Raw genomic sequence first — 25,920 nt, 5'->3', positions numbered from 1 at the left:
AGACTTCCTGGCCCTTTTGGATTTAATTTACTCTGAAGCTCTTAATAAGTACTCGCGACTTTTTTCAGTGAATGGCAGCTACGTACTACCCACCAGAAAAAAATAAAAAAGTAAATTTATATTATCGATTAGTACAAGGCTGCGATGGAAATTGACATGAGAGAGAGAGAGAGAGAGAATTACACCTACTGGTCGATTAATTTTTCCTATTGGTATTGCTCTTACGGCAGGTAGGTTTACCTTGGAATGCATTTGAAGGGGAAAAACCAAACCATTCAGGCATATAGGCCTTTTGATTGGTCGGCGTCCCCGAAATCCATGGGCATTCTTCTCATATCTTCTATATGACAAATCTTCAATTGCTCAAGGCGACCAGAGGCGGCAACGAGAGCGCCCGTCATCAAAGGGAGTTTCTACGCAATTATGACGGTGAAGGACATCCAGCGTTAGCTCACTAACACGACAACTCCCATTAACATCAGAAACATGACAGTAATCATCACTCCTACATGCCAACCCCGCCCACATGTTCTAAGCGCTTAAGCAAAACAAAAGAACAACTCCAACCCAGAATGTAGAAGCAAGAAACTCAGTATTCTGATGCTCCTAAAAGGAAAAATTACACCGCACGCATGATGATACACATAAACATCACACAAAATGTACGCCTCAAAAACCTCGACCAGCCTGAAGAACCATAAGGACAAAAAGAAGGAAGCCAACATATATAGCAGTCTCTCTCAACGATGTCAAACTCGCTAAAGATCTTATTTGGCATGTACAAGACGCGAGTTCATAAAATATAAAGACCTTCATGCTTATAACTTCAACCACTCCAAGCAAGGACAGAGTCCCCAGCAAAATCGAGCAGGATAGTAGTCCTTCAAATAGACCTCCCTGCTATATCCAATAATGTAGAAGCTGAAGGCCCTCTTACGATGGGTCATGGTTACGCGTGTCACTGGCACAACCGAGATCGTGTGCCTCTCGCATATCACCCTTGCGGTTGGAGGCACAGAAGCCCTTTCGGAGATCACTTCGGAAGAGAACTTATTGAGGAAGAATGAGTCTGCAAAGAAGGCCGGAGTGCACTGATGTGCTTGAGTGTTGCACAACTGGACCCCTTTTGCTCTGTGGAAAACCTCTTCTGGAACCGAAGCGGCTCCACTTGTTGCGCTCACTTTTCGGGTTGATAGAGTCTTCCTGCAATGGCAGAATAGTATCTTAACCAATGTTGTACCCTTTAAAGGACACCTAAATCTTTGAGAGCTAGGAAAACCAATACACTTGTTTGAAATACACCTCACAACATCACAACTGAAAACATGAAAGCATGTTATCTAACACAATTCCCATTGTTAACAAATTGAAGTAGGTACTCAAATTAGAGCATCTCCAGTTCCTGCACTTGTAAGGCTTCCATGATTGCTTTCATTGAACCCTTAATAAAGAACTATTTGTGCATTAAGTTGCCATTATCATGCTAAGTTGCTGTTAAGATGCAAACTATATAGTCCAAGAGTGGAAGCAAGAGTCAACAACACTCTGGAGACATTGAAGGATTGCTTCCTACAGAAGAGGCATAGAGCTGTGATTGTGCAGTAACAGAGGGAGAGCAAGCAGGCGTTATACATATCTTTGTCAAAAAGTACAGTATCAAGACTTCTATGCGTTCAGTTAATTCATCCACTAGTTCTACAGTGTAGTAAAACTTTCAAAAGCACATGAGCACACGTACCATTTGACAACACCAATGCCTTGTGAGAGAAGAGACCCACTTCCGAGACATGTTGTGCATTGAATAAGTCCACGAGACCCACAAGTTGCACAAGGAATATTCCCCTTGCCATTGCATTTGGCACATCTACAAAAATAGAATTATTAACACCACGTCATTCACAATAAACAATCAACATCCAGTCTTCCAGTGCAAAGTATATATCAGGAACATCAGATGAACCAATCAACCAGTCGACCAAAATCATCTTGCCCAACCTCATGGACTATGGTGATTATACTGAGATTTTGCTCCATAAATTTGAGGTTTAAAACATTAAGCCCTAGTCTAGATGGAAAAGAATGCTGATGACCCGAGAACAAGATAAAGCTTAGAAAAATGTAATCAAAATTGCAAGCTTCAGAGCAAAGATATTACATGGAATCAGATCCATCTCTATGAGCAATTAAACCCCTTCCATAACAACCAGGGCATGGTGCCATCTGATTTTCTTTATAAAATCCAGGTTCCTGATCTGCATTGCAAGCGGGACACACTCGATCTCCCCGTCCATCACAACCTGCACAGCTTTCCTCAAGTTATGCCAGTTCATAAACAAAGCCGCACATCACATGACTGATCATAATAATGACATAAATAGAACTTCATCTTTTATATCTTGTTCTTTAACCGATGTAAAATCATTATCCTAGACTGCACCAAGCAGATAATAGAAAACACTTAAGTGAAGAAGGATAAAGATGGGCAGTATCACAAACTAAAACATCCTTATATGAAAAGCTGTAAAAAAGATTATCCTAAAAACTACCTGTGCATTTCTCTATAGTTTCAGAATGAGGAACATTTGCCCGTGTCTCCTTGTAAGGAACAAAAAGGACAGGAAATTGAGACCTCAAATCCAATTCCCAAAGTCCCACCTCAGGACCCTTGTCCTTTCCATCGAGGTTGCCACCACGGTGGGGTTCTGTTTCTCTTATAATTTCTCTCTCCTCTATAAAGGTATCTAAAGTTCCCACATAAACATTGCAATCTTCAATCGCATGAATTTTCCAAGTACGAGCAGGACGACTCCCCCAACAGCAGCGATGACCAACATGATCAATAAGCAACTCCCGTATCTCTACTTCATCCAGTATTGGCCTACATAAGGTGACACAGTCAACAAACCATTGTTTCAGAATGCCATGGGCACAACCTTTCCAAAAAAATTATCACAGGGCATAAAACAAAGCATATTTGCAGTTACATGATGAAGTGTCATCAAAACAATGTCAAACATTGATGTCATACGGAGAGCAATAAGAATACATTGCAACTTTTTCTAATCGAGTTCAATACAGGACGGCATTCCGTTGGCCTTACTAGAAGGTACTTGCAAGAGTTCCACACAGGGAATGGATGATATGCCAATGTTATCACTCTTGAAAAAAATGTAAAGGCACAAAATATTCTGCACAAATTGTGTACTTGGTCCACAACAAGGGACGTTGCATTTTCTTGACCAGTATAGTACCTAAACCCTGTTAGAAGTTCCATGAAAGGAAAAATGTCCATCTTTAACGTGATCTTTCAATTAAAGGTTCCAAAAAAAAAAAAAAAAAAAAAAAAACTCATTTTTTTGGATATACCGACTTTCGTGGAGTGACATAACAATGTGCTTTATTCCAGGATAAGTCAGAAACTTCACGGAATTTTGAAAGATGAAAAAAAAAAAAAAAAAAAAAAATTTCCTATAGTGAAGTGGCGAGCAAGAGTTGGTTATTCCTCAAGGATAACAGTAGCACCCCAGTAAACCAAGCTTCCTATACAAATTTTACAAAAGTATTCTATTAACGCTATAAATGTACCGACAGGCATCTGAAAATTGAAGAAACTACTTCATTAAATGCTTTCAAACCACAGAAGTATCACCATCCTGCAAGCTGATCGAATAAAAGGGCTAGAGCAATGGACAATGTTGCAAGATAAAGATGTTTCAGCTAAACTGGATGGACACTGAAGCTATAGCAACACTCGACACCGAAACTATAGCAACACCATAAGTAATTTGAAGTATGAAAGGCTGGAAGCACAAGAAAATGAATGAAACCTTTGTGTCGTAACTCCTAAGGGTATGCTCTAGAATAGCAAAATTGTATCATCTAACGATTACACACATGCAAATGATCCTCACGAAAAGTAAGGGCGACTCTAACAAATCGTACCTCAGAAACTCACTGGAGGGTCCGCCAATTTCCTCTCCATATCCACCTTGGTATACAATTGATTGCTCTGCAAAGCATAAAATTCTATTGTGACAAGAACTTAAGTTAACCAGAACCAGTCCTAAAGTTTCAGACTTTCCAGCATGAAGAGTCAAACCCAAAATCAATCAAGCCGAAAGATCACGAATTCCGCAGTTTCGCAAGGCATGCAACGATCACGATCACAACGTTCAGCAAGCAACGATCTATTGTGACAAGAACTTAAGTTAACCAGAACCAGTCCTAGAGTTTCAGATTCCAACATGAAGAGTCAAACCCAGAATCAATCAAGCCGAAAGATCACGCATTCCGCAGTTTCGCAAGGCATGCAACGATCACAATCACAACGTTCAGCAAGCAAAAGATCCGGCACCTAAATCTCATCAACCCAACCCGCATTCTTTCCAAATACGCTCGACCCAAAATCCAAAATTCGGAGATAGGCGACGCAGGACGTACCGCCGAGATCGGGCTCGGGCGAAGAGAGGAGGGCGGCGTGAATCGAGGGCGGGTAGCGGTCTGAGGCGGCGGCGGCGGACCGAATCTCGTCGACGCTGACCTCGGTGCCGGCCAAGGAAGCGGTGCCGGGCCTCCCCAGGGACTGGTAGGAGCGCCACTTGTCGGTCTCCTTCTCCCCATTTTCGCTCCTTATCTCTGCAAGAAGACCCCCGAGAAAGTCACGAAACCGAGACCAAGACATTTCCCATCCGGGCAAGAACGAAACGGCGCGAACCCAGAAAGCGATCGATGCGTACCTGAGAGCAGCGGTTCCTCCATCATCTTCTCCTCGTCTCAAGAGGGCAGTGACACGGAGGGAGGGAGAGGTAGATGCTGAATATAAATGCGGGAAAAAAACCAACTCTTTTCCTTAGCCAAGAAGGAAGAGAGTAGCTACAGGAGGGAAGGAAGCGGTTTTTGTCTGAATTCGGGTCGCAGCGAGATGGGGAGAGGAGGGTCCACGCGTTGCGGAAGGGACGTGCCGACGTCCTGGGTGAAATCGCTGTCATGGGTTGCGTTGCGCACAGGATCGAGATGAGAAGGGCCCGCGACGAGAAGGATCGATGCAAGAAAATGTGCGTTGACTTTCTCTGTCCTCTCTCTCTCTACTTGGGTCGATCCGCATGGGAGTGTCGCCAATTTTCAAGGCGCCCTTCTACGAGTCCCGACATCAACATTTGTTGAATCGCAAAACCACAGATCGGATCTGGATCGTCGCCTATTTTTCAATGTTTGTAAAGTACGACGTGTTATAAGGCGTCGTGAAATGCAGTTAGATACAACATTTTTAAAATGGTTATACTTTGAAAAATCTCAAATTAGTACGTTTGTAATAAATTTATCTCAAACTATTTTTTTTATCATAAAAAAATTCAAAACTAGTATATTTTTAACAAATTTACTCCAAACTCGTACACTCGCTTGTGACAAATTTATCCTATGTTAATATTCGTTAAATTTTACTGTCAAATTATTAAATTAAATGACACGTGATAGTTAAATTTAAGATTTTACGCTCCGTTTATCGTAGTTTATAATTTTTGTGATTTTTATGTGGTATCAATCCAATTTAGCGGAAGGTATATTTGTTTAGGTTTTTTTGCGATCGAATAAATTAATTTATGATAAATTTGTCATAAATGTATGAGTTTATAGTTTTTTATGATCAATTGAGGTAAATTTGTTATAGGTGTACCGGTTTGGAGTAATTTAATTGAGATAAATTTGTTACAGGTGTACCAGTTTGGAGTAATTTATCACAAGTGTACCAGTTTGGGGTTTTTTTTAGGTTATTAACCCTTTTTAAATTGGTGGATTGATTTCTAAAGAGACCATAAATTTTTCGATTTTCTTAATCTAAAGATAGGCAAAAGAAAAAAGAGTAAAAATTTATAAGGGAGAAAATATTGTAAAAATAATAAATGATTTACTTATTGCAATTGGTCTTTGAGAACAACCTTTGGATATGTGGTCATGGTTGAATTGGGAAATGCATGAATATGGAGTCTATAGATAAGATCAATCACGGTTGATGGATAAAGACTTATCAAATAAATTAGAATGTGGGGATCTACTTCTTCATAGTTAGGTTCACATAACATATCAACTTCTCACCTAAAGAAGACTTAAAAAACTCCTACCTCACTACTCACTCTTTTGCTCTTGCATTGCCTTTCTCATCTTTACCAATGCCAGCTCAATCCATTCACATTAGAGCTAACCATAACTAGCTATCACCAAGACCACCATCATTACCACCATGGGTTGCCATCAACGCCAACGTCTCCATTCTCTTTTCTCTCTCTGCTACTCTACATCCATGTAATCCATGACTAGCTCTGTCTTCATGGTCAATGCCTACTTAATCGAGATTGACCATACTTATTGACCTAACCTCAATTGGAGCCAATCGGTGATCAAGATTGAGATTGAGAGCCCAAAATAATGCGGGCGCGCACGCGCACACGCACAGAGAGAGAGAGAGAGACAGACAGAGTAATGACAGCTGATGCTCGGAAGATGATGATGATGATGGCCTCAAAGAGAGTGGCATGTTACTTTTAAAAGGCATAATCGATACTAATGAGTAGAGAGTAAACATTTTGCACATCTAACATCTAAGATTAAGTGATAAGCGATACCCATTCTAATAAGGGATGATAGATTCATTTTACAAATGGTGTGATTAGATCGATATTTTCTATGTTGGATAAACTCATTTGTCTTTATCTAAGATTTAGAGAAAATTGCAATCAATTAGATTTTCGTGACCATGACTTCTCATGAGGAAGTATACGAAAATCCTTTGGCTTTCTTAGGGCCTGTGAGATTGAATCTAATTAGACAAAGAATGCTTGATTGATGAAAAAAAACTCACTTGTCATATATTCAAACATGGCCAATAGGCATGCGACTCTACTGGTAAAGAGATTGGTGGTGGGGCCGAAGAGTACTGGATTCGAGGTTCGATTCCTATGAGTATCGCAAGCACATGTGCATAGAATAGAGGAGTGAGACCAATATGTATGTATGTATATGTATATTCAAACATGTAAACTAAACACAATGTTCGAACTATTATAGAATGAGGCCACTAATGATTATACCAAGCTTAAAAAAACCTAAAGTGAGAAAATAAAAACAACATGAATCAAGTAGATATCATATAGATAATATGTAAATATTCTTAATTAACAAGTAGATATCATATATGTCATGCTCTGAATCCCGAGCGCGCGCATATCCTTCGGCGGTCGATTTAAAATTTGCGACGTCCTAGGACGCATTGCCAACCCATTCTTTTTATCTTTTGATTAAACGTATGCAAAAGCGAATTAAACATAACACCCAGTCAATAAACGAACAATAAGGATAGTCAATCAAAACAAAAGTTGCGAAAAACAACTTATTCATTTAACCATTATTGTCCCAAGGAAATTTAATGATTTACAAGTCCTTACGCTAGCAACTTCCAACCGATTCTCTCAAAAACCTTCGGGGATCAGGGTCACCCTAAACTTCGCTAATGGTAGGGCCAGCCAATAGATGTCGCATCTCACGTCCACCACATCCACACTCAGTAAATCTCCATGCTATGACCCTGAAAATGGTTAGCCTACGACGGGGTGAGATAAAATCTCAGCGAGTCAAAACCTTAAACCTCGATTATGATGCAAATTCACCTCGAAGGCGGTCCTAAGCACACACCATACAGAACTTACCTCACCTCGGTGTGTACCTGCACGTTAGCTCAACATATATACCATCATCAATGCAGCAAGTGCAGTTTAATAACCGGAACACATCATTTCAATCACATGGGTCCCGATTATAAGACTAAACCGTTATGTCACGTCACATATCGTGTCACACAATTTCGTCCCATAATCAGGCGCAGCTATTACAACCACTCAAGTGTGTTCCAATTATTACGACCTATTGGCTACGGCCAACTCAACGGTCGGCGGTCATCCAGCATAACCAGGCATCGTCCTGCCTCGTCAGGCATGGCATCGTCCAAAACCCTCGCCTAGACGGCATTCCACACAGGAGTATCGGCCCAACCTCCACTACGATCGGCTTCTAGACCCCTGTCGGGCATCCGAAAAAATCGGGCATCGTCCCGTGTAAACGCATCAGGACGGGTTCATTACCCCACGTAAACGTATCAGGGTACTTAGGTGACCACACGAGCACATATTTAGCCAAGAACACCATACCTTGCTTTCAAATGCCTCGTTTTAAATAATAAACTCGGCCACTTTTCTTCGTATTAAAAATCTCCCAGTAAAATAATTGTGCGTGGTCACGCATTTAAATCGAACCATCAAACTTGGTACACTCCCAATTCAAAACTCCACAATTTTACATAGTACATAAAAATCGGCGTAAAAAACCGACGCCTAGCATTTTTCTATTTAAAAACCCATAAAATTGGGTCTTGCAATAATAATCAATAACGACCACCAAGCACTCAATTGCACATCATAGTACATAAAAACCATCAAAATCACACATAATTCCATCATATAGCTAAGAGCACCAAAATCCATTTTTAAAAATCAATTTGGCAACTCTTTTTTTGGGGCAAAAGTACGCTTTAAGTGCCAAAAGTTACGAAAGTGACATTTAAGTGTCAAAATCGAAGAGAAATTGATCACTTAAGTACCAATCCAGCCAAAATCCAATCAAAATGCTGATGTGCATAATTTCATGCAAAGTAATTGCAAAATGACGTCATTTTGCACGCTGACATAGCCAGAAAATGCAAAAACAATGTCATTTTGGTGCTGCATGGTAAAAAATTAATATAAAAAATAATTAAATTAAATTTAAAATAAAATTTATTTAAAACATTTAAAAATACAAATACAAAAATTAAAAAAAAAAAAATTAAAAATTAAAAGAAAAAGGGAGGCGGCTGAGGGCGCCCTCCCGCTGTCGTCGGGAAGGGTTGGTAATGAAGGGGGAGGGTCGGCGGAGTCGCCGGCCGATCGTTGACGAGGGCCTACGAGGGTCACGGTCCTCGCCCATATCCGACGAGGGTCGGCGGCGACTTTTGGCCTAGCCGGGCAAGGGCCACCAACCCTCGCCGGATCTTTCCTTCTGCTATTCCCGAGTGTCCCTTTCCTAGGTGTCTCTTTTTCCTTCTTCATTGTTCGAATCACATGCCTTCTTCTTCTTCTTCTTCACAAAATCATTTGAACTCAAAGCCCAAACTCGTGTCATCGTCTTATTCCCTTTGAACGAAATTGACGCTCGATCTCCCTTTGAACCGTAAGCCCCAAATCAAATTCATCCAAACCCTAAGCCCTAAATCAAATTTGATGATCTACAGTTCTCTTGCGATTTGGGTCCCCTCCCAAGTTAAAGTTCGACGCCCATCGTTATTTGGAGTTCATCGACCTCAAGTTCGACGCTCATCGTGAGTTCGTGTTATTTTCTTTGACAATTGCGAGTTCATGGGAAGACCTCTCTTGCGAGAGTCTTGACATCTCAGCGGCAAAGCGATTGGCGTCGAGGACAACGACAGGGTCAATGACGGCGATGGCGACTCTTCCTCACACAGGTATCACTCTCTACATTATAGCATTTGGGTATCTCACGATAATGCTACGATTTCTTTTGTTTTGCAAAGGTGCTTTAATCTCTGCATTATGCAAAGTGACGTCAATTGGCATCCTCATCTCTTCATTACTTGGAGTTCAAAGAGCTCGAGTTTGACATCCATCAACTTTGTGTTCTCTTCTTTGACGATTGCAAGTTCGTGCAAAGACCTGTCTTGCGGGCATCTCGGTGTCTTAGCAACATCGGGGACGGTGACGGGGACAGCAATGACGATGGTGACTCCTCACTCAAGTATCGCTTACAGCATTTGGGTATGTCATGGTAAATATTACGATTTTTTTTTTTTTTGCAAGGGTGTTTTACTCTCTACATTATAACATCATTTTACTCTCTGCATTATGATTGTTTTGCATTTTCTAATTCTTGCAATAAATTAAAACATTGTTGCAAATTAGAACATCGCCTACCGAAAGGCGACAATAGGTCCCTCGCTCTCACTATTGATCATTTAGTTGCATTATGGTTGTAAAGCACATTGTGCTAATTTGTTGTTTCTGTATTCATTGTTAGTCTTTTATAAAAATATCTTCAATTTAGAACTTGAAGATTGCTTCAATAATTTGATGATTGAAAGTGACATGCTCTTTGTTTCTGTTCCCTTGTAGGTCCAATGGCCGAGAACAAAATTTCTGTCACTGTTTGCTATGGAGGTAAATTTCAAGTTGGCCCACCGCTAGAATACATAGGTGGAAGGGCTGATGTTGCTAAAATAAGTTTAAGTAAGAGTTCACCGTCTAGTATAATTAAAGCTATTGAGGCTTTGCGGTGTGTGTAAAATAGAGAAACTCTTTTATAGAGTTCCTGGAAGTATGACTCTTGTAGAAGAAATAACTCTTAGGTATTTATGGGATAACTCTGATGTGATAGATCTATTTTATCATCATCTATACTCTGAAAATATTAAGCTATATGTTGAGCATGTTGATGATAAAGAGATAGGAGCTGAGATGAGGGGCGTTGAGATGGAAACTGGAGGTATGTCTAATGTGAATATGGAAAAAGTTGATAATGTGGTTGGTAATATATTTGAAATTGTGATTGGGAATATTGATGATGATGAGAATCGGGTTGAAGTTGCCAATAGGGATCTAGATGAGGAAGAGGATGATGATGCACATAATTTTGTGGATGTGGAATAGTCGAGTGACGATGATGATTTTGAACGGATTGATGCAAGGAGAAAATTAAAGGAATTTTCAACAAGACATAGGCTCAAAATTGGCGCTTATAGTGAGGCAACTACTTCCCAACCATCGATTGTGAATGATGCTCAATTGTTAGATGATTCTGGGTATGAAACAGAGTTTGCTGATTTAGATGAGGAAGATAGTCTTCAATCGATTTTAAATGATGAGGGTAACGAAGAGGTTGATGTTATTTCAAAGAGAAGAATATGAGCAAAGTGGTACAAATCCAGTATTTATTGTTGGCATGACATTTGAGGATGCAACTAAGTTCAAAAATGCAATTTTGAAGTATTCTGTGGCTGAGCAAAGAGCAATCAAATACACTAAGAACACAAAAAGCTTTGTAAGAGCTAGGTGTGCCCAGAAAAATTGTAATTTGATGATCTATGGTGCTCTTGATAGCAAAACTGGGTCATTTCATTTGAGAAGGTATATAAATCAGCATATATGCAGTATCACTTTCGAGAATAAGAGAGTGTCTAGTACTTATTTAGTTAAGCACTTCATGATTCTCATTTCTGCAATGCTTAAAATCAAAGCACCTAAGTTAAAGAAATTAGTTAGAGAACAACTGAGAGTAAATGTCACTTTGAGTCAGTGTAGGAGAACAGAGTTAAAAGTATTGAAGGAATTACAAGGCAATTACAAGAAGGAATATGCACAGATGTATGACTACTTAAGAGAGTTTTACATTGCAAGCCCTTCAAGCAGTTTTAAGTTGAAAGTTGAAAGGCCATTGCCAAATTCTTTACCATTATTTGATAGGGCTTACATTTGCTTTAATGATTGCAAGAAAGGTTTTTGGCTGGATGTAGGAAGATCATTAGATTAGATAAATGTTTTTTGAGGGGTTTGATCAAAGGCGAATTGTTATGTGCCGTAGGAAATGATGCCAATAATCAAATGTATCCAGTGGCATGGGTAGTGGTAAAAATTGAGAATAAAGACACATGGACTTGATTTATCGAATTGTTGAAGTCAGACCTCGATATGTGTAATGGTGATGGATGGGTTTTGATAAATGACTAACAAAAAGTATGCAATGCTTTTTTATGACTCATTTGTAAATTGATTGTGACATTACAATGCTTTTATTTATGTTTTCATATATATTTTCCTTTTCTTTTTTTATATTTGTCAAGGTCTCGTCCAATTTGTAACTGAATTTTGCCAAATGCAGAGCATAGGATGTGTGCAAGGCACATATATTCCAACTGGGGTAAAAAAATACCAAAAAAAAAAAAAACATTTGATGAGACAATTTTAGAGATGTGTCAAGAGTAATAATATGTCAAATTTCAAGGTGTATAAACAGAGGTTGAAGGAAATGATTCAGCAAGGTCATGATGATTTATTCCGTATTGAGCCAAAACATTAGTACAAAGCATTCTTTGACACCAACATCAAATGTGATGTTGTTGATAATAATCTCAATGAAGCTTTCAATGGCAGGTGTGTGGAAGCTAGATGCAAGGTCATTGTGAGTATGCTGGAGGATATTAGAATCATGGTTATGAATAGATTACATACTTAGAGGGACAGATGTGCTAGGTAGACTAGAAATTATGGTTCAAGGATTATGCATAAGTTACATGAGAATACAACATCTAGTAGGTATTGCCATTTGATATGGAATGGAAATGAAGGATCTGAGATTACGGAAGGTGGTGACAAATATGTTGTTGATTTGAATTTAAAAACTTGTTCTTGTAGAGCTTGAAAACTTAGTAGAATTCCATGTTACCGTGTCATTTATGCGATATACCATAAGAGAAATGACCCGAGTTGACTATCTAGTTGAGTGCTTCAACAAGGCAAATTATCTAAGTGTTTATCAATTCATAATGCCTACAGTGAGAGGACAAAAATTTTGGAATAAAACCAATAAAAAAGCTCCTTAACACCCACCAATGAAGAACATGCCTAGTGGGCCAAAAACGAGTAGACGAAAGCAACCGATTGAGCTTGTAAGAGGTGATAGAATGACTAAAGAGGATAAGCAAATGACTTGTTCTACTTGCAATGTAGTTGGACATAACTGCAGGGGATGCCATTTAAAAAAGGTAATTCATCAACTAACCGATCATCTTAATGTTGGGCATGTCACTTTAACATGTTGTCAATCAATGCTTAATATGTGCTTCTCAAGTCAATGCTCGGGCCAATGTATGTACATCCAATGCTCATGCCAATGCAAGTACAGCTGAAGCTCATGCTCAATCTCAGGCTAATTCCACTGAACCAAGGCTCGGAAAAAGACAAGTAAGTTGTCATATAACCGTTATTGTAAGTTTTATATGTCAATGTTCTAATTTAATAATTATGAATATATATTCAGGCTAAAGCTAAAGCAACGACAAGCGTAACTGTGATGAAGCAATACATGTTTGTAACTATGCAACTTCAATTCCTAGGAAATACTTGAACTTTGCTAATTCTTTAGTTTAAAATTGTTGCTAAAGATAGATATTTTGTTCACCTACATCAAACAAGTCATCTCTCATGATGATAATATCATCAACATACACAATAAATAACAGTTTGCCTCCCTCTAACTATTTATAAAAGAAAGAATGATCATTTCTACATCTAAACAATCCAAAAGAATATAGCCTTAGAAAATCTTCCAAACGACGCCCATGGGGACTGCTTCAAACCATATAAAGACTTTTTAAATTTGTAAACCAAGTTTCTCATACTCCTCCTAAGCAACAAACCCCGAAGGTTGCTCCATGATAACTTTCTCATTAAGAACCGTGCAAAAACACATTCTCAACATCAAGCTAAAACAACAGACAGCTATATGTGGCAACAAGAGATCAAAATTTGAACATATGTAAGTTTGGCTATAAGAAAAAAGTATCCAAATAGTCAACTCTATACACTTGAGCATATCTTTTGGCAACAAGCTTTACTTTTAAATGAGCAAGACAACATCAAGATTGACTTTCAGAGCATATATCCGTTGACAACCAATAACTATTTTGCTTGAAGGAAGAGGTAAGAAATCCCAAGTTTGATTAATTTAAAGAGCCTATAATTCTTCTTCTATTGCTGTTCTCCAATCAGAACTTTGTAATGTCTCAGTTATAGACTTATGGATAATATGTTGTTCAACAATAAGCAAACATAACCAAAAAGAAAAGGATGTAAAAGAATATGAGATAAAGTATGCACTAGAATGTTGAGTATAAGTATGTGTACCTTTGCGATGAGCAATAGAAAGATCAAGATTAGATATAAGAGAATGGTCAACTTATGGTAGATCTAGAATAGAAGATGATGTAGTAGTGATGGGTGGAAGGGTGTAGAAGTAACTATTAGAGTACTTCAATATAAGCCTAGAGAGAAGGTGGCCCATGTGGAAGTACTAGTGAAACAATTGGAGTAGTTGACCAAATGGTGGTCTCATATAAGTCTTCATCCAATTTAGACATAGTAATTGGAACATCATGATAAAAAATAGATTCAAAGAATGAAGTATTAACAATTATAAAGTATTTTCTCAATAATTGAGAATGACAACAATATCCCTTTTGAGTAAGGGAATAACCCATAAACATACACTTGATGGCCCTGGGATCAAGTTTTGATACTCCACATCGATGATCACGAATAAAATAAACACAACAAAAAATTCAGGGTGGTAATAAAAATAGTGACTCATTTGGAAATAAAATAGAAAATAAAATGCCACATCGCAAAATAAAAGAAGGCATGCAATTAATGAGATAACATGCAGTTAGAACAACATCGAACCAAAAGGTTTTAGGAACCTTTATCTCAAATAACATGGATCTAGTAACTTTCAATAAATGTCTATTATTCCTTTCAATAATACCATTCTATTGTGGTATATCAGGATGAGAAGATTCATGAATCATATCATGTTGAGTCATAAAATTAGAAAAGGACGCAGGAAAGTACTCCTTAGCATCATCAAAACGCAAAACTTTAACATGCACATCAAATTGAGTATGAATTTCATTTATAAATGCATGAAATATTGAAAATAATTTCTAACAATTTTTCATTAAATATAACTAAGTGACTTTGGGATAGTCATCAATGAAAATAAACAAAATATCGGAAACCCAAATTGGAAGCCACATAACAAAACTCCAAATATCTAAATGAACTAACAAAAAATGAGACACTACTCATTTAATGACTCCAAGTGGATAACTAATACGATGTAATTTGCCAAGTTGGCATGACTCACATTCTAGACTAGAAAAGAACCAAAAACTAGAATCTAACTTCCGAAGACTTTGTAAAGAAGGATGACCAAGACAATAATGAATCTGTTGTAGAGATGCAACACTAGAGCAAGTAATTAAAGGAGCATCTTCATGCACATAGAACCCCCCCTGGGGCCTCATGTCCTCCACCAATTGTCCTCTTTGAAGCCAAATTCTAGAAAATACAAGAATCAGGGTAGAATGACACCGAATACTAAAAGTTTTTGGTTAATTTATTGACTAACATGAGATCAAATGGAGATTGTAGAAGATAAAGCATTGAGGACAATGGCAATGAAGGAGTTGGATGAATAGTGCCAACCCTTTTAACTTGTGTAGAAGATTCATTGGCTAAGGTAATTGTGGATGAAGATAGAGTAAGAAAGGAAAAAATATATATATATTTTTTGTTTCATATTTTATGAAAGCTAAGTTGTTAACCCTAATTGATGGAGCAATCACTCATTGTTGTTGACCACTCTCCGATGTTGATCACTCACTGGAACAAGTTACCAGTGTCGCGACTTGCCTCTGAATCCGCACCTCTCTCTCTCTCTCTCTCTCTCGCATGCGACCAATCTCACGCGCAACTCACCTTGCACGAGTCACATGAGTGACGCAACCCTCTTGTGTGAGGTCGCGGATGGTATGAGATCTCTTTGGCTTTTTCGCATTGCTCCTACAAGGCTATGTGATAGAATTATTTGACTTTATGAATCTTTCTACAAAGCTACGTGAGATTTTCTCAGCTTCCTCAACCACTTTGCTTTGGCTAGGTCTAGATTTCATGGCTTTTCTAATCTATTGACTTTGGGTTTTGAATTTGGTCATTGCTAGAATTGTTCAATGGGAGTACAACACTTTTGTTTTTTTTTTTTTTTTTGGATTTTGATGAGTGAAGGAATTACAGAGAAGTTCTCGGGTCAGTGCTAGTGAAAGCAACACTGATGCTCTAATTTGTGGGTTGCCGTTGAGTTAGAAACCCAGGGAAAAAAAATTAGGTGGGCTCTTCTTGTGGGTGGTTAAAATCTTGGGTGTTGCAAATTTTTTCGAAATCTTGGATTATTGAATTGTTGAGGCTGAATTGTCGAAAGGAAATATTGTGAAAACTTTCTTATTATTTCTTGGGAATGACTAATCCTACGGAGTATAAAGCTGGGATGATCTTAAGAAGAATATCTATGTGTTGATTGTGGTGATTTTCTCATCATCTAATCGAATTACTGATAAAAAGCTTAAAGGTAGTTCTAACTTCCATCAAAGGAAGAAAATTGTGAAACTTACTTTGACAAGTAGGAATCAAGATAAACACTTAACAAGTCTAAACCTAGAGATGATGCAACTTGGGATTTTATTGATGCACGTATTTTTGGTTAGATGTTAAACTCTATGGAGAGTAATGTAGTTGATTTGTTAACTTATATTGACATAGTCAAAGAACTGTGGGCGTACTTGGATGTGTTATATTTTGGCCAAAATAACCTGTCGTAGATTTATGAGCTATCGTAGGAGTTTTACCAATTGAAAAGGAATGGACGTTCTGTTACACGGTACTTTGTTGATTTTAAGAGAATGTATAAGGAATAGAATGTTGTATTTCCTATTTCAACCAATGTTCAACAAATACAACTTTAGAGAGAACAATTGGCTATAATGGGATTCCTAGGAGGTCTTGGTTCTGAATATGAAACTATTAGATCTCAAATTCTTAGAAAAGAGACTATTGCATCACTCAGATGCATTTGCTCGAGTTCTTCGGGTGTCTCATGAGTCTTCTTAAAATACTTCACCATGGTAGACAGTTCAACTCTTGTATCCCAAACTTGAAATAGTAGTGGTAGTAGGACTAATGGAGAAAACCGTGGAGGATATGGTGGACATGGTGGCCGAGAGAAAGGTTGAGGCATAGGAATATGGAGAGACCATGGTCAACAGAATAGTAATGAATAATCTTACATGTTTTATTCTACCCTAGGGCCACATGGACATGTTATTAGTGTGGCAAACTTGGTCATATTTAGAAATTTTGTTATAAGTTACATGAACTAAGGCAACAATAACAATTTGTGAATAATGCATATGGTGCTTACTCTTCTTCAGATTCTTCTGAAAGTAAGGTAGTTGTTATGTCTAAGAAGGAATTTGCTCTGCTACCACGTGGAAGGTAAAAAAAGTGTTCTGGAATCTGTATTATTCAATAAAGTTCAACATATACATCAAAATAAGCCCTAAATGTCCAAAAGACTACTTTATCCTTTATACTTCTAACATATGTTATTATGAAAACACTTATTTTTTAACTAAAAGAAATATAAATCATATGACTCAAAATGAAGTAACATTTTAACTATTATAGAAATCATATGTTAAAATGACATAGTTAAAATGTATTTCAATGAAACTATTGTAATATTTATATAGAACAAAAAGGGGAAATATATTAAAAAGATAGAATATACTTGGTTGATTTAGGAAATGAATTTAAATGAAAAAATACTCAAAGATATAGGCAATAGAGTAATAAGGAAAACTTGTGAATAGTACTAAAAGTTAATTTGACTTTACATGAAAGTTGAGGAACTAGATTGAACTAATTGAAAATTTTAGGTACTATATTAAATATTTAGAAATAGTTCAAGGATCACATTAAGAATTAAAAGTCCATAAATGACATGTATCATTGTCCCTAGTTATGTTTATTATTCATTTCAATTTGCATCAACAACAAATGAAATGTGATTTAAAAAGTTAAAAATGTGTATTGGGGCTCATGACAAAGACATGCCAAACTCATATCAATATACAAATTAGACATGTCATATCATGTCATATTTGAGCTTTTCTCTTCATATATATATATATATTTATCTTTTCTCATATCATATTTCCGATGTGTAAACGGAATGCAACTAACAATGCCATCTATATTCATTGCATATCACATGGTAATGAGTTTCCGATAGACACTTGCCAAGCATGTGATCTAAAAAAGTTTACAATTTCCATGTCCATCTTTTCTCTTATTATATGTAATAAATACTTTCAAAATCAAGATATTTCATATTACTAAGTAAACAGTCTTTTGAACAAAATCCATGTTGTTGAACAATCCACATATAAACAAATAGATAAATAGATTTTTGCTGATCGGACCTAATGTGCCTCCTTAATCCCCGATCCAGTCTATGTACGTCACGCTAACCCTATCATCCTTCCTCAAGATATTTATTATATACAAAGTTAGGATAGGCTAGGCCATATGAAGCAAGGCTGCTTCTTTGTAATTGAGTATAAAAAATGCCTTTAATTGCAATGGCAAAAATGTGATTTTTTTTTTGGCGACACTATTTCCATTCCCTAGATAACTATATCCACCCCTATTAGTACTAAAAATCCTCAATCTTTCAATTGCAATTTAAAATGATAACACCACTTCTTCTTTTTTTCTATTAAAGATAAGGGTTAATATCGTGAAAAACTCCAAACTGGTACACATGTAACAAATTACCCAAAACTAATTTTTTGACCATAAAAAACTCTAAATTGGTAAACATGTGATAAATTTACCATAATGACCATAAAAAACCCCAAATTAGTATACTTGTGAAAAATTTACCCAAAACTAATTTATTCAACTGCCAAAAACCTTAAACTGATACATTTGTAATAAATATACCATTCGTTAAATTGGATTAATCTCACAAAAAATCACAAAAATTGTATAACTGTGACAAACTGAGAGTAAAATCGTAAATATGTATATCAATTTACTATTACATGTCATTCAATTTAATAATTTGACAGTAAAATTTAACAAAAACTAACATAGGGTAAATTTGTCATAAGCGTACTAGTTTGGGATAAATTTGTCAAATGTATACTAATTTGAGATTTTCAGTGGTCAAAAAATTAGTTAGGGAAAATTTGTTACAAGTGTACTAATTTGGAGTTTTTTAGAGTAGTAACCCTAAAGATAATTACCATAATTAAGCATTTCACTTTTTTTAGGGTATTAAAGAAAAGTGCATTATCATATATTCCTCTAATGTTTTATATACTCATTGTAAAATTATCTCACTAATAGTAATGAAAAAAGACTTTTTTTTCATATAGTATAAAATTGAAAATTCTTTTCTTCATATTTGATTTTATAATAATTATTTATTTTTTGTCCCTCTTATCTCAAAAAGCTCACTTTCTTGGTAAACTTTTTATTAATTTCATTAGTCTAAAATATTTATCAAGTTTCCTTATTTACCATATCAAAGAATTTATCTTTTTTCCTTATTATATTGGCGAGATACTCTTATACAAGGCATATAAGACATAGAGGAATAACTAATAATACACTAAATATTGTGCACAATGAGGTATCTTGATATTTTTTTATTAACAGTTCATAGATAATTTTGATTTTTGTCAATCCAAAATAATGACATGTAACTAGCATTTTCAAAACTAATTCTTACTTTATGCAATGTTTAAGTTTAATAAATTTTTATGTACTTAACAATTTATCCATAAATTTGATTGATTACGTAGAAAAGAACTAGATTTCTTGGAAATTTCTCTTTTCGACAAAAAAAATCTTTATGGAAGTAATGTCTAACAATAAAAAGCATAATGCCTTTAATATGCATGGAGAATCTACAATAAATGAAAAACTAAATAGATAAAATTCTTAATTATTTTACATAGATATGGAAATACTAAAAAAATGAAAAGTAAATAAATTTGGGACCACCAATTTAAATGCAATCAAATGATAGAAGACAATTTTGCCTTTTTTTGTAAAAATTGTGTGAATTTAGTCATACAAAGGGGTAGATATAGTGCTGCTCTTTTTCTTTTTCTTTTTTAAGGTTTTGGTTTTAGGACCGTCTGGCTTCCTCTCTCTATTCTATTATGAAAAATCTGCCCCCACCATCCTCAGTGGTGACTGGTGTTTAACTAAATAGTAATAATTGGGGCGGCGCTATTTTCACCTCCTACATCACTAAATACACCCAATTTTCACTAAAAAGACAAAATTATCCTCTATCTTTCAATTGCAATTTATATTGGTGGTCCCAAATTTATTTGCTTTCGTTTTTTTAGTATTATTATATTTATGTAATATTTACTTAACATAATTAACAATTTGATATATTTTATAGTTTTTAAAAAAATTTTATGTAAGATTTACTTACCACAATTAATAATTTCATATGTTTACTTTTTGTTTATTGCAGTTTTTCATGTATGTTAAATGCACTATTTTTTATTATTATTATTGTTTGATATTACTTCCATGAGAATTTGGGCTATCCAAAAGAGAAATTTCCCAGAAACCTAGTTTGTTTCTACGTTGTCAATTAAATTTATAGATAAATTTTTAAGTAGATGAAATTTAACTAAATCAAAACATTGCATAAAGTAAAGATTTTTTTTTCGAAAATTTCAGTGAAATATCATTATTTTGGATTGACAAAAATAAATGTTATCATGAACTATTTATGAAAAAATATAAAGATATGCCATTGTGCACAATATTTTTAGTGTATTCCAAGATATTCTTCTAACATTTTACATGTATAAAAGTCTCTCGTCAATATAATAAGGAGAAAGGATAAATTCTTTGATATAATTAATAAAATACTTTATATATATTTTCGGCTGATGAGATTAATAAAAGTTTCACAAAAAAGTGAGCTTTTGGAATAAGATCACCAAACAAAAAAAAAAAGTTGTTATAAGATAAATGATGAAAGAGACTTTTTAGTTTTATATTGTATTAAAAATGTCTTTTTTCCTTATTATTAGCGAGATAATTTTACACGGAGCATACAAATGTTATAGGAATATATGATAATGCACTTTTTTTAATATGCTTAAAAAATATGAAATATTTAATCAAGATAATATCCTGAATAAAAAAGGAAAAATAGAAAAAAGGGGTGGGGGCCATTATTTCAAACTATAATTGAAAGATTGAGGGAAATTTTCTCTTTTTAGTATATATGGGAGTGGATATATTTATTTAGGCATTGAAATAGCGCCTCCTAATTAAAAGGTAGAATATATTTTGTTGATTTAAGAAACGAATTGAAATTAAAAGACGTTATAATATCTAGGGAATAGTATAATCATGAACGCTTGTGAATAATTTGATTTTGCATGGAAAGTTGAAAAATTAGATAGAACTAATTGAAAATTTTAAGTATTATATTAAATATTTAGCAATAGTTCAAGAACCACATTAAAAAAATTAAAAACCTATGAATGACATGTGTCATTGTCCCTAATTTTATTTGTAACTTGTTGCAATTTGTATCAATAACACATGAATATACTAGTTTTTTTTGTCAAAAACATGAGTATCTTAATTAAAAAGGTACAAATGTGTATCATGGCTTGTCATATCAACTTACAAAATTAAGTATCTCATATCATGTCATATTTGAATTTTTCTATTAGTATTTTGCATCTTTGTTCATGTCATATTCTCGAAAATGTGACTAATGTTATCATCTATATTCATTGTATATTACACAATAACGAGTCCAATAGACACTTGCCAAGCATGTAATCTAAGAAAGTTTACAATTTCCATGTCCCGCTCTTCTCATATTATAAGTAATAAATACTTTCAAAATCAAAATATTTCATATTACTAAATAAAATAGTCTTTTCAACGAAATCCACATTGTTAGTCGACGAAATTGTTCAAAAAGGCCGGGCCGCTCTAGCTTCAATACCTTTCTTAAGCTTGACCCATGGACTAAGAGAACTAAATAAAACCGGGCTTGGGTTGCTAAAACCCAACTATGCCACTCTTTACCTCGAAATTGGGCCTCTAGCCCCCCATAATCTCTTTTGGATGTTATTTATTTTGAAGCCCATATAGATTGTTCCTCTATATTATCTACTTGAAATGAAATGAGATTTTTTTTTGGATAAAAAAAATACAATACACATATAAACAAATGGATAAGTCGACTTTTCTGATTGAACGTAACACATCTCCTTAATCCACAATCTGATCCACCTATGGCAAGTTAACCCAATCCTCCTTCCTCAAGATAATTATCATATACAAAGTTGAATTAGACTGGGTAGAATGATGTGAGGTCGCTTTGTCGTAATTAAGTATAAAAATGCCTTAATTATAATTGCGAAAATGTGATTTTTTTTTTATGGTTTTGGTTTTAGGGACTGTCCGACCTCCTCTCTTTATCCAATTCCAAAAAAATCCGCCCCTATCGTTGCTGGTGGTGGCACTATTGTTCAACCCCAAAACCTTTCGATTTCTAGGGTTTTTTAAGAATTCGAATAGAAGTTCTTCAAAAATTCTTGAAATCACCGGGAATAATTTGATTTTGTATGGAAAGTTGAAGAATTAGATTGAACTAATTGAAAATTTTAAGTATTATATTAAATATTAAAAAATAGTTCAAGGACCACATTAAAAAAAAAAAGCCTATGAATGATATGTGTCATTGTCCATAATTGTATTTGTAACTTGTTGCAATTTGTATCAATAACACATGGATATATTAGTCCTTTGTTTTTTTGTCAAAAACATGAATATATTAGTTTAAAAGGTACACATGTGTATGGTGGCTTGTCATATCAACTTGTAAAATTAAATATCTCATGTTATGTCATATTTGAATTTTTCTCTTTGTATTTTGCATATTTCGTCACGTCATATTTATGAGAATGTGATTGATGTTATCATCTGTACTCATTGTATATTACACAATAATGAGTTTCCAATAGACACTTGCCAAGCATGTAATCTAAAAAAGTCTACAATTTCTGTGTCCTGCTCTTCTCATAATATACGTAATAAATACTTTCAAAATCAAAACATTTCATATTACTAAACAAAACAATATTTTCAACAAAATCCACATTGTTAGTCAACGAAATTGTTCAAAAAGGCCAAGCCACTCTAATTCCAATGCCTTTCTTAAGCTTGACTTGTGAACCGAGAAAACTAAATAAAATGGTGGATTGAGTTACTAAAGCCCAACTACACCACTCTCTACCTTGGAATCCCCCACCCACCCAACAAATTCTTTTGGATCCCACAAATTCCTTTGGATGTTCTCTGTTCAAAAGCCCATTTGGATTGTTCCTCTATGTTATCTCTATGTTATCTACTTGAAATGAAATGAGGATTTTTTCAACAAAAAAAATACAATACACATATAAACAAATGGATAAATCGGCTTTCCCGATCGAACCTAACACGTCTCCTTAATCCACAATCCGATCCACCTATGGCAAGTTAACCCTATCCTCCTTCCTCGAGATATTTATCATATAAAAAGTTGGGTCAGGTCAAGCCGAATGAAGTGAAGTCGCTTTGTTAGAATTAAGTATAAAAATGCCTTAATTGCAATTGCGAAAATGTGAAATATTTTTTTTTAATGGTTTTGGTTTTAGGGACTGTCCGGCCTCCTCTCTCTATCCAATTCCAAAAAAATCTGCCCCAGCCGTCGCCTGGTGGTGACATTGTTGTTCACCCCCAAAACCTTTCAATTTGTAGGGTTTTTCGAATAATTCAAACAAAAGTTCTTCCAAAAATTCTCAAAATCATTGGGAAATAATTTGATTTTGCTTGGAAATTTGAGGAATTAGATTGAACTAATTGAAAATTTTAAATACTATATTAAATATTTAGAAATAGTTCAATGACCATATTAAAAAAAATTAAAAGCCTATGAATGGTATGTGTCATTGTCTCTAATTGTATTTGTAATTTGTTGCAATTTGTATCAATAACGCATGAGTATATTAATTTTTTTTTGTCAAAAACATGAATATATTAGTTTTTTTTTTTTTTTTTTGTTGAAAGGTGGGATTTTTATTTATATCATAGGCGGAAACCGCGGAGGTCCGCTTCCGGGGCATCTATACATAATAAAGCCCAAAGGGCAGAGGGAGGCGAGGCCCGCCAGTTCAAAGGGAGGGACTTCTTTCGGTGATGGGAGGCGGCCCAGTCGGCCACCGCATTTGCAGATCGTGGACAGTGGGCCAGTTCCACGTGCGACATCTTCTGAAGCAGCAGTTTACTTTCCTTCAACGCCCCACGTGCTGTTGACTCCGCTTGTAGTTCAGAGTTTAAGTTTTCGACCACGAGCTTAGCGTCTGTTTCCACCACAGCTTCTACGCTTTCTTTTCCCTGTAGAAATTTTAGGGCTTCAAGGACGCCTAGGGTTTCAACCTGAAGAATTGATTCTGCCCAGACCGTCTTGGTAAATCCGTCTAAGAGGGTGCCGGAGGAGTCTCGGACGACGCAGGCCACTGCTCCCTCCGGCCCCAGCGACCCATCAATGTTCAGCTTAAGGCAGCCGGTTCTCGGTGCACGCCAGGTAGGTGGAGTTGTTTGTTTCGCTTCTGTTTCGGCTGGATCTTCACCAACTCCCCATTTTCAGTAGCTAATTTGCTGAGATCTTGCTAGATCTACAACTCGCAGCACTCCGGGGTTGTTCCTCGTAAGATAAAGTTGTTGCGCTCCTTCCAAACCTGCCACAGGAGGTAGCCGATGGTTTCCAAAGAGGGTAGGCGTGATTTCTTGCTTGTAAATTTGAGCAACTATTCATCCAGCCTTGTAACTTCATGTTCATCAATTCGCAAGTTAGTGTCCTGACCCCTCCACACTTCAGCAACCCAGGGATAGAGGAGGAGGGTGTGCTCGGCCGTTTCTACCTTGGATTGACAAAGATTACACATGGATCAGGTAAGATCTTTCGTTTCCACAGATTCTCCCTGGTTGGTAGGGCATTTTGACAAGCCTGCCATACAAATAACTTTACTTTGGGATTGGTTTGCATGCACCAAATTGCATTCCATAAGGCTGTAGGGGTTTGATGAGAAGAGGAAGGGAGTTCTTTTGCTCTGTTTTCTGTGGTTGTGTCTCGTAGCAAGTTGTATCCATTATTGACTGTAAATGAACCATGTTTTGTGCCCATCCATAATAATTCATCACTGAAGAATGGGCCATTGATTGGTATTGCAAGGATCTCCTGTGTTAATTGCTCATCAAAAAGGTTTCTTAGCAATGTTTCATTCCAGCTCTGAGTGCCCGGTAATATTAGCTCTGAAATTTTCTGAGGATCATCTTGATTTGCTGGTCCTCCTATGTAGCCACGTTTCAGCCATCTATTTATTCTTATTTTAACAGATTCTCCGGCCCAATTGACCATCTCGATTGATTCCGCAATGGCTTCTCTTCCAATAAGTAAGCTTTTCCAACCCCATGAGAGATTACAACCGGATTCAGCGTGCCAAAGATTTGTTCGATTGAAATACAATCCTTTCAATAGTTTACTCCATAGAGCATTTGGATTTTTGACCATCCGCTAGGCTTGCTTTCCTAATAAAGCTTTATTCACAGTGATCAAATCTTGGAAACCCATTCCCCCTCTATCTTTTCTCATCTTCATAATTTCCCAGTGTTTCCAATGCAAACCAACCCTTGAGTCACTGTTTTTCCACCAAAAATTTGCTATTTTTTTCTCTATGGCTTTACATATTGAAACTAGAATTTTAAAAACTAACATAGCATATTGTGGTATCGCTTGCACTACTGATTTCAGGAGAGTTTCTTTGCCAGCTTTTGATATGAGTTGCTCATTCCATCCCTCTAACTTTTTGTTGATCCGGTTCAAAATCCACCCAAAAACTTGCATCTTTGATGCCCCCAATCAGATGGGAGTCCCAAGTACCTTCCCTGATCTTTCTAACTCGGTACCCTAAGTTCACTCTTCATATTGTCTTTCAATAAAGCTGGACAGTCTTTACTAAAGAAAATCCCTGATTTGTTTAAATTCGCGGCTTGTCCTGAGGCATAACAATATTGATTAATGACAGCTGCAACGTGCTAGCTTTCTTGA

The 25,920-nt window shown here is 36.0% G+C and overlaps 2 protein-coding genes across 2 annotated transcripts; both read right to left on the bottom strand.

The window, feature by feature from the left end:
- Positions 1-570: 570 nt before the first annotated feature.
- LOC104433108 (protein SSUH2 homolog) lies at positions 571-4,902 on the bottom strand. The gene is made up of 7 exons (XM_010045757.3): positions 4,737-4,902; positions 4,441-4,635; positions 3,943-4,009; positions 2,547-2,878; positions 2,156-2,297; positions 1,739-1,864; positions 571-1,203 (listed from the first exon to the last, which is right to left on the bottom strand). Exons 1-7 carry the CDS (start codon positions 4,759-4,761, stop codon positions 819-821), a joined length of 1,272 nt encoding a protein of 423 aa, XP_010044059.1. The 5' UTR covers positions 4,762-4,902; the 3' UTR covers positions 571-818.
- Positions 4,903-23,897: 18,995 nt separating this feature from the next.
- LOC120296136 lies at positions 23,898-24,757 on the bottom strand. The gene is made up of 2 exons (XM_039317804.1): positions 24,676-24,757; positions 23,898-24,436 (listed from the first exon to the last, which is right to left on the bottom strand). Exons 1-2 carry the CDS (start codon positions 24,755-24,757, stop codon positions 23,898-23,900), a joined length of 621 nt encoding a protein of 206 aa, XP_039173738.1.
- Between the last annotated feature and the right edge of the window lie 1,163 nt (positions 24,758-25,920).

This window comes from Eucalyptus grandis, chromosome 1 (assembly GCF_016545825.1).
Source record: "Eucalyptus grandis isolate ANBG69807.140 chromosome 1, ASM1654582v1, whole genome shotgun sequence".
NCBI classification, from domain to species: Eukaryota; Viridiplantae; Streptophyta; class Magnoliopsida; order Myrtales; family Myrtaceae; genus Eucalyptus; species Eucalyptus grandis.
The sequence above is the reverse complement of the archived record's forward strand: the minus strand, read 5'-3'. Positions and strand labels throughout refer to the sequence as shown.

What these genes read in the sequence shown, in the direction of transcription:
- LOC104433108 (XM_010045757.3), bottom strand. Translation starts at nt 4,761, where the DNA reads ATGATGGAGGAACCGCTGCTCTCAG. An exon ending in GGAGGAACCGCTGCTCTCAG is followed by an intron (nt 4,636 to 4,736) that starts GTACGCATCGAT and finishes GTCTTCTTGCAG; the next exon opens with AGATAAGGAGCGAAAATGGG. An exon ending in CCCTCCAGTGAGTTTCTGAG is followed by an intron (nt 2,879 to 3,942) that starts GTACGATTTGTT and finishes CACCTTATGTAG; the next exon opens with GCCAATACTGGATGAAGTAG.
- LOC120296136 (XM_039317804.1), bottom strand. Translation starts at nt 24,757, where the DNA reads ATGTGTAATCTTTGTCAATCCAAGGTAGAAACGGCCGAGCACACCCTC. An exon ending in GGTTGCTGAAGTGTGGAGGG is followed by an intron (nt 24,437 to 24,675) that starts GTCAGGACACTA and finishes GAGTTGGTGAAG; the next exon opens with ATCCAGCCGAAACAGAAGCG.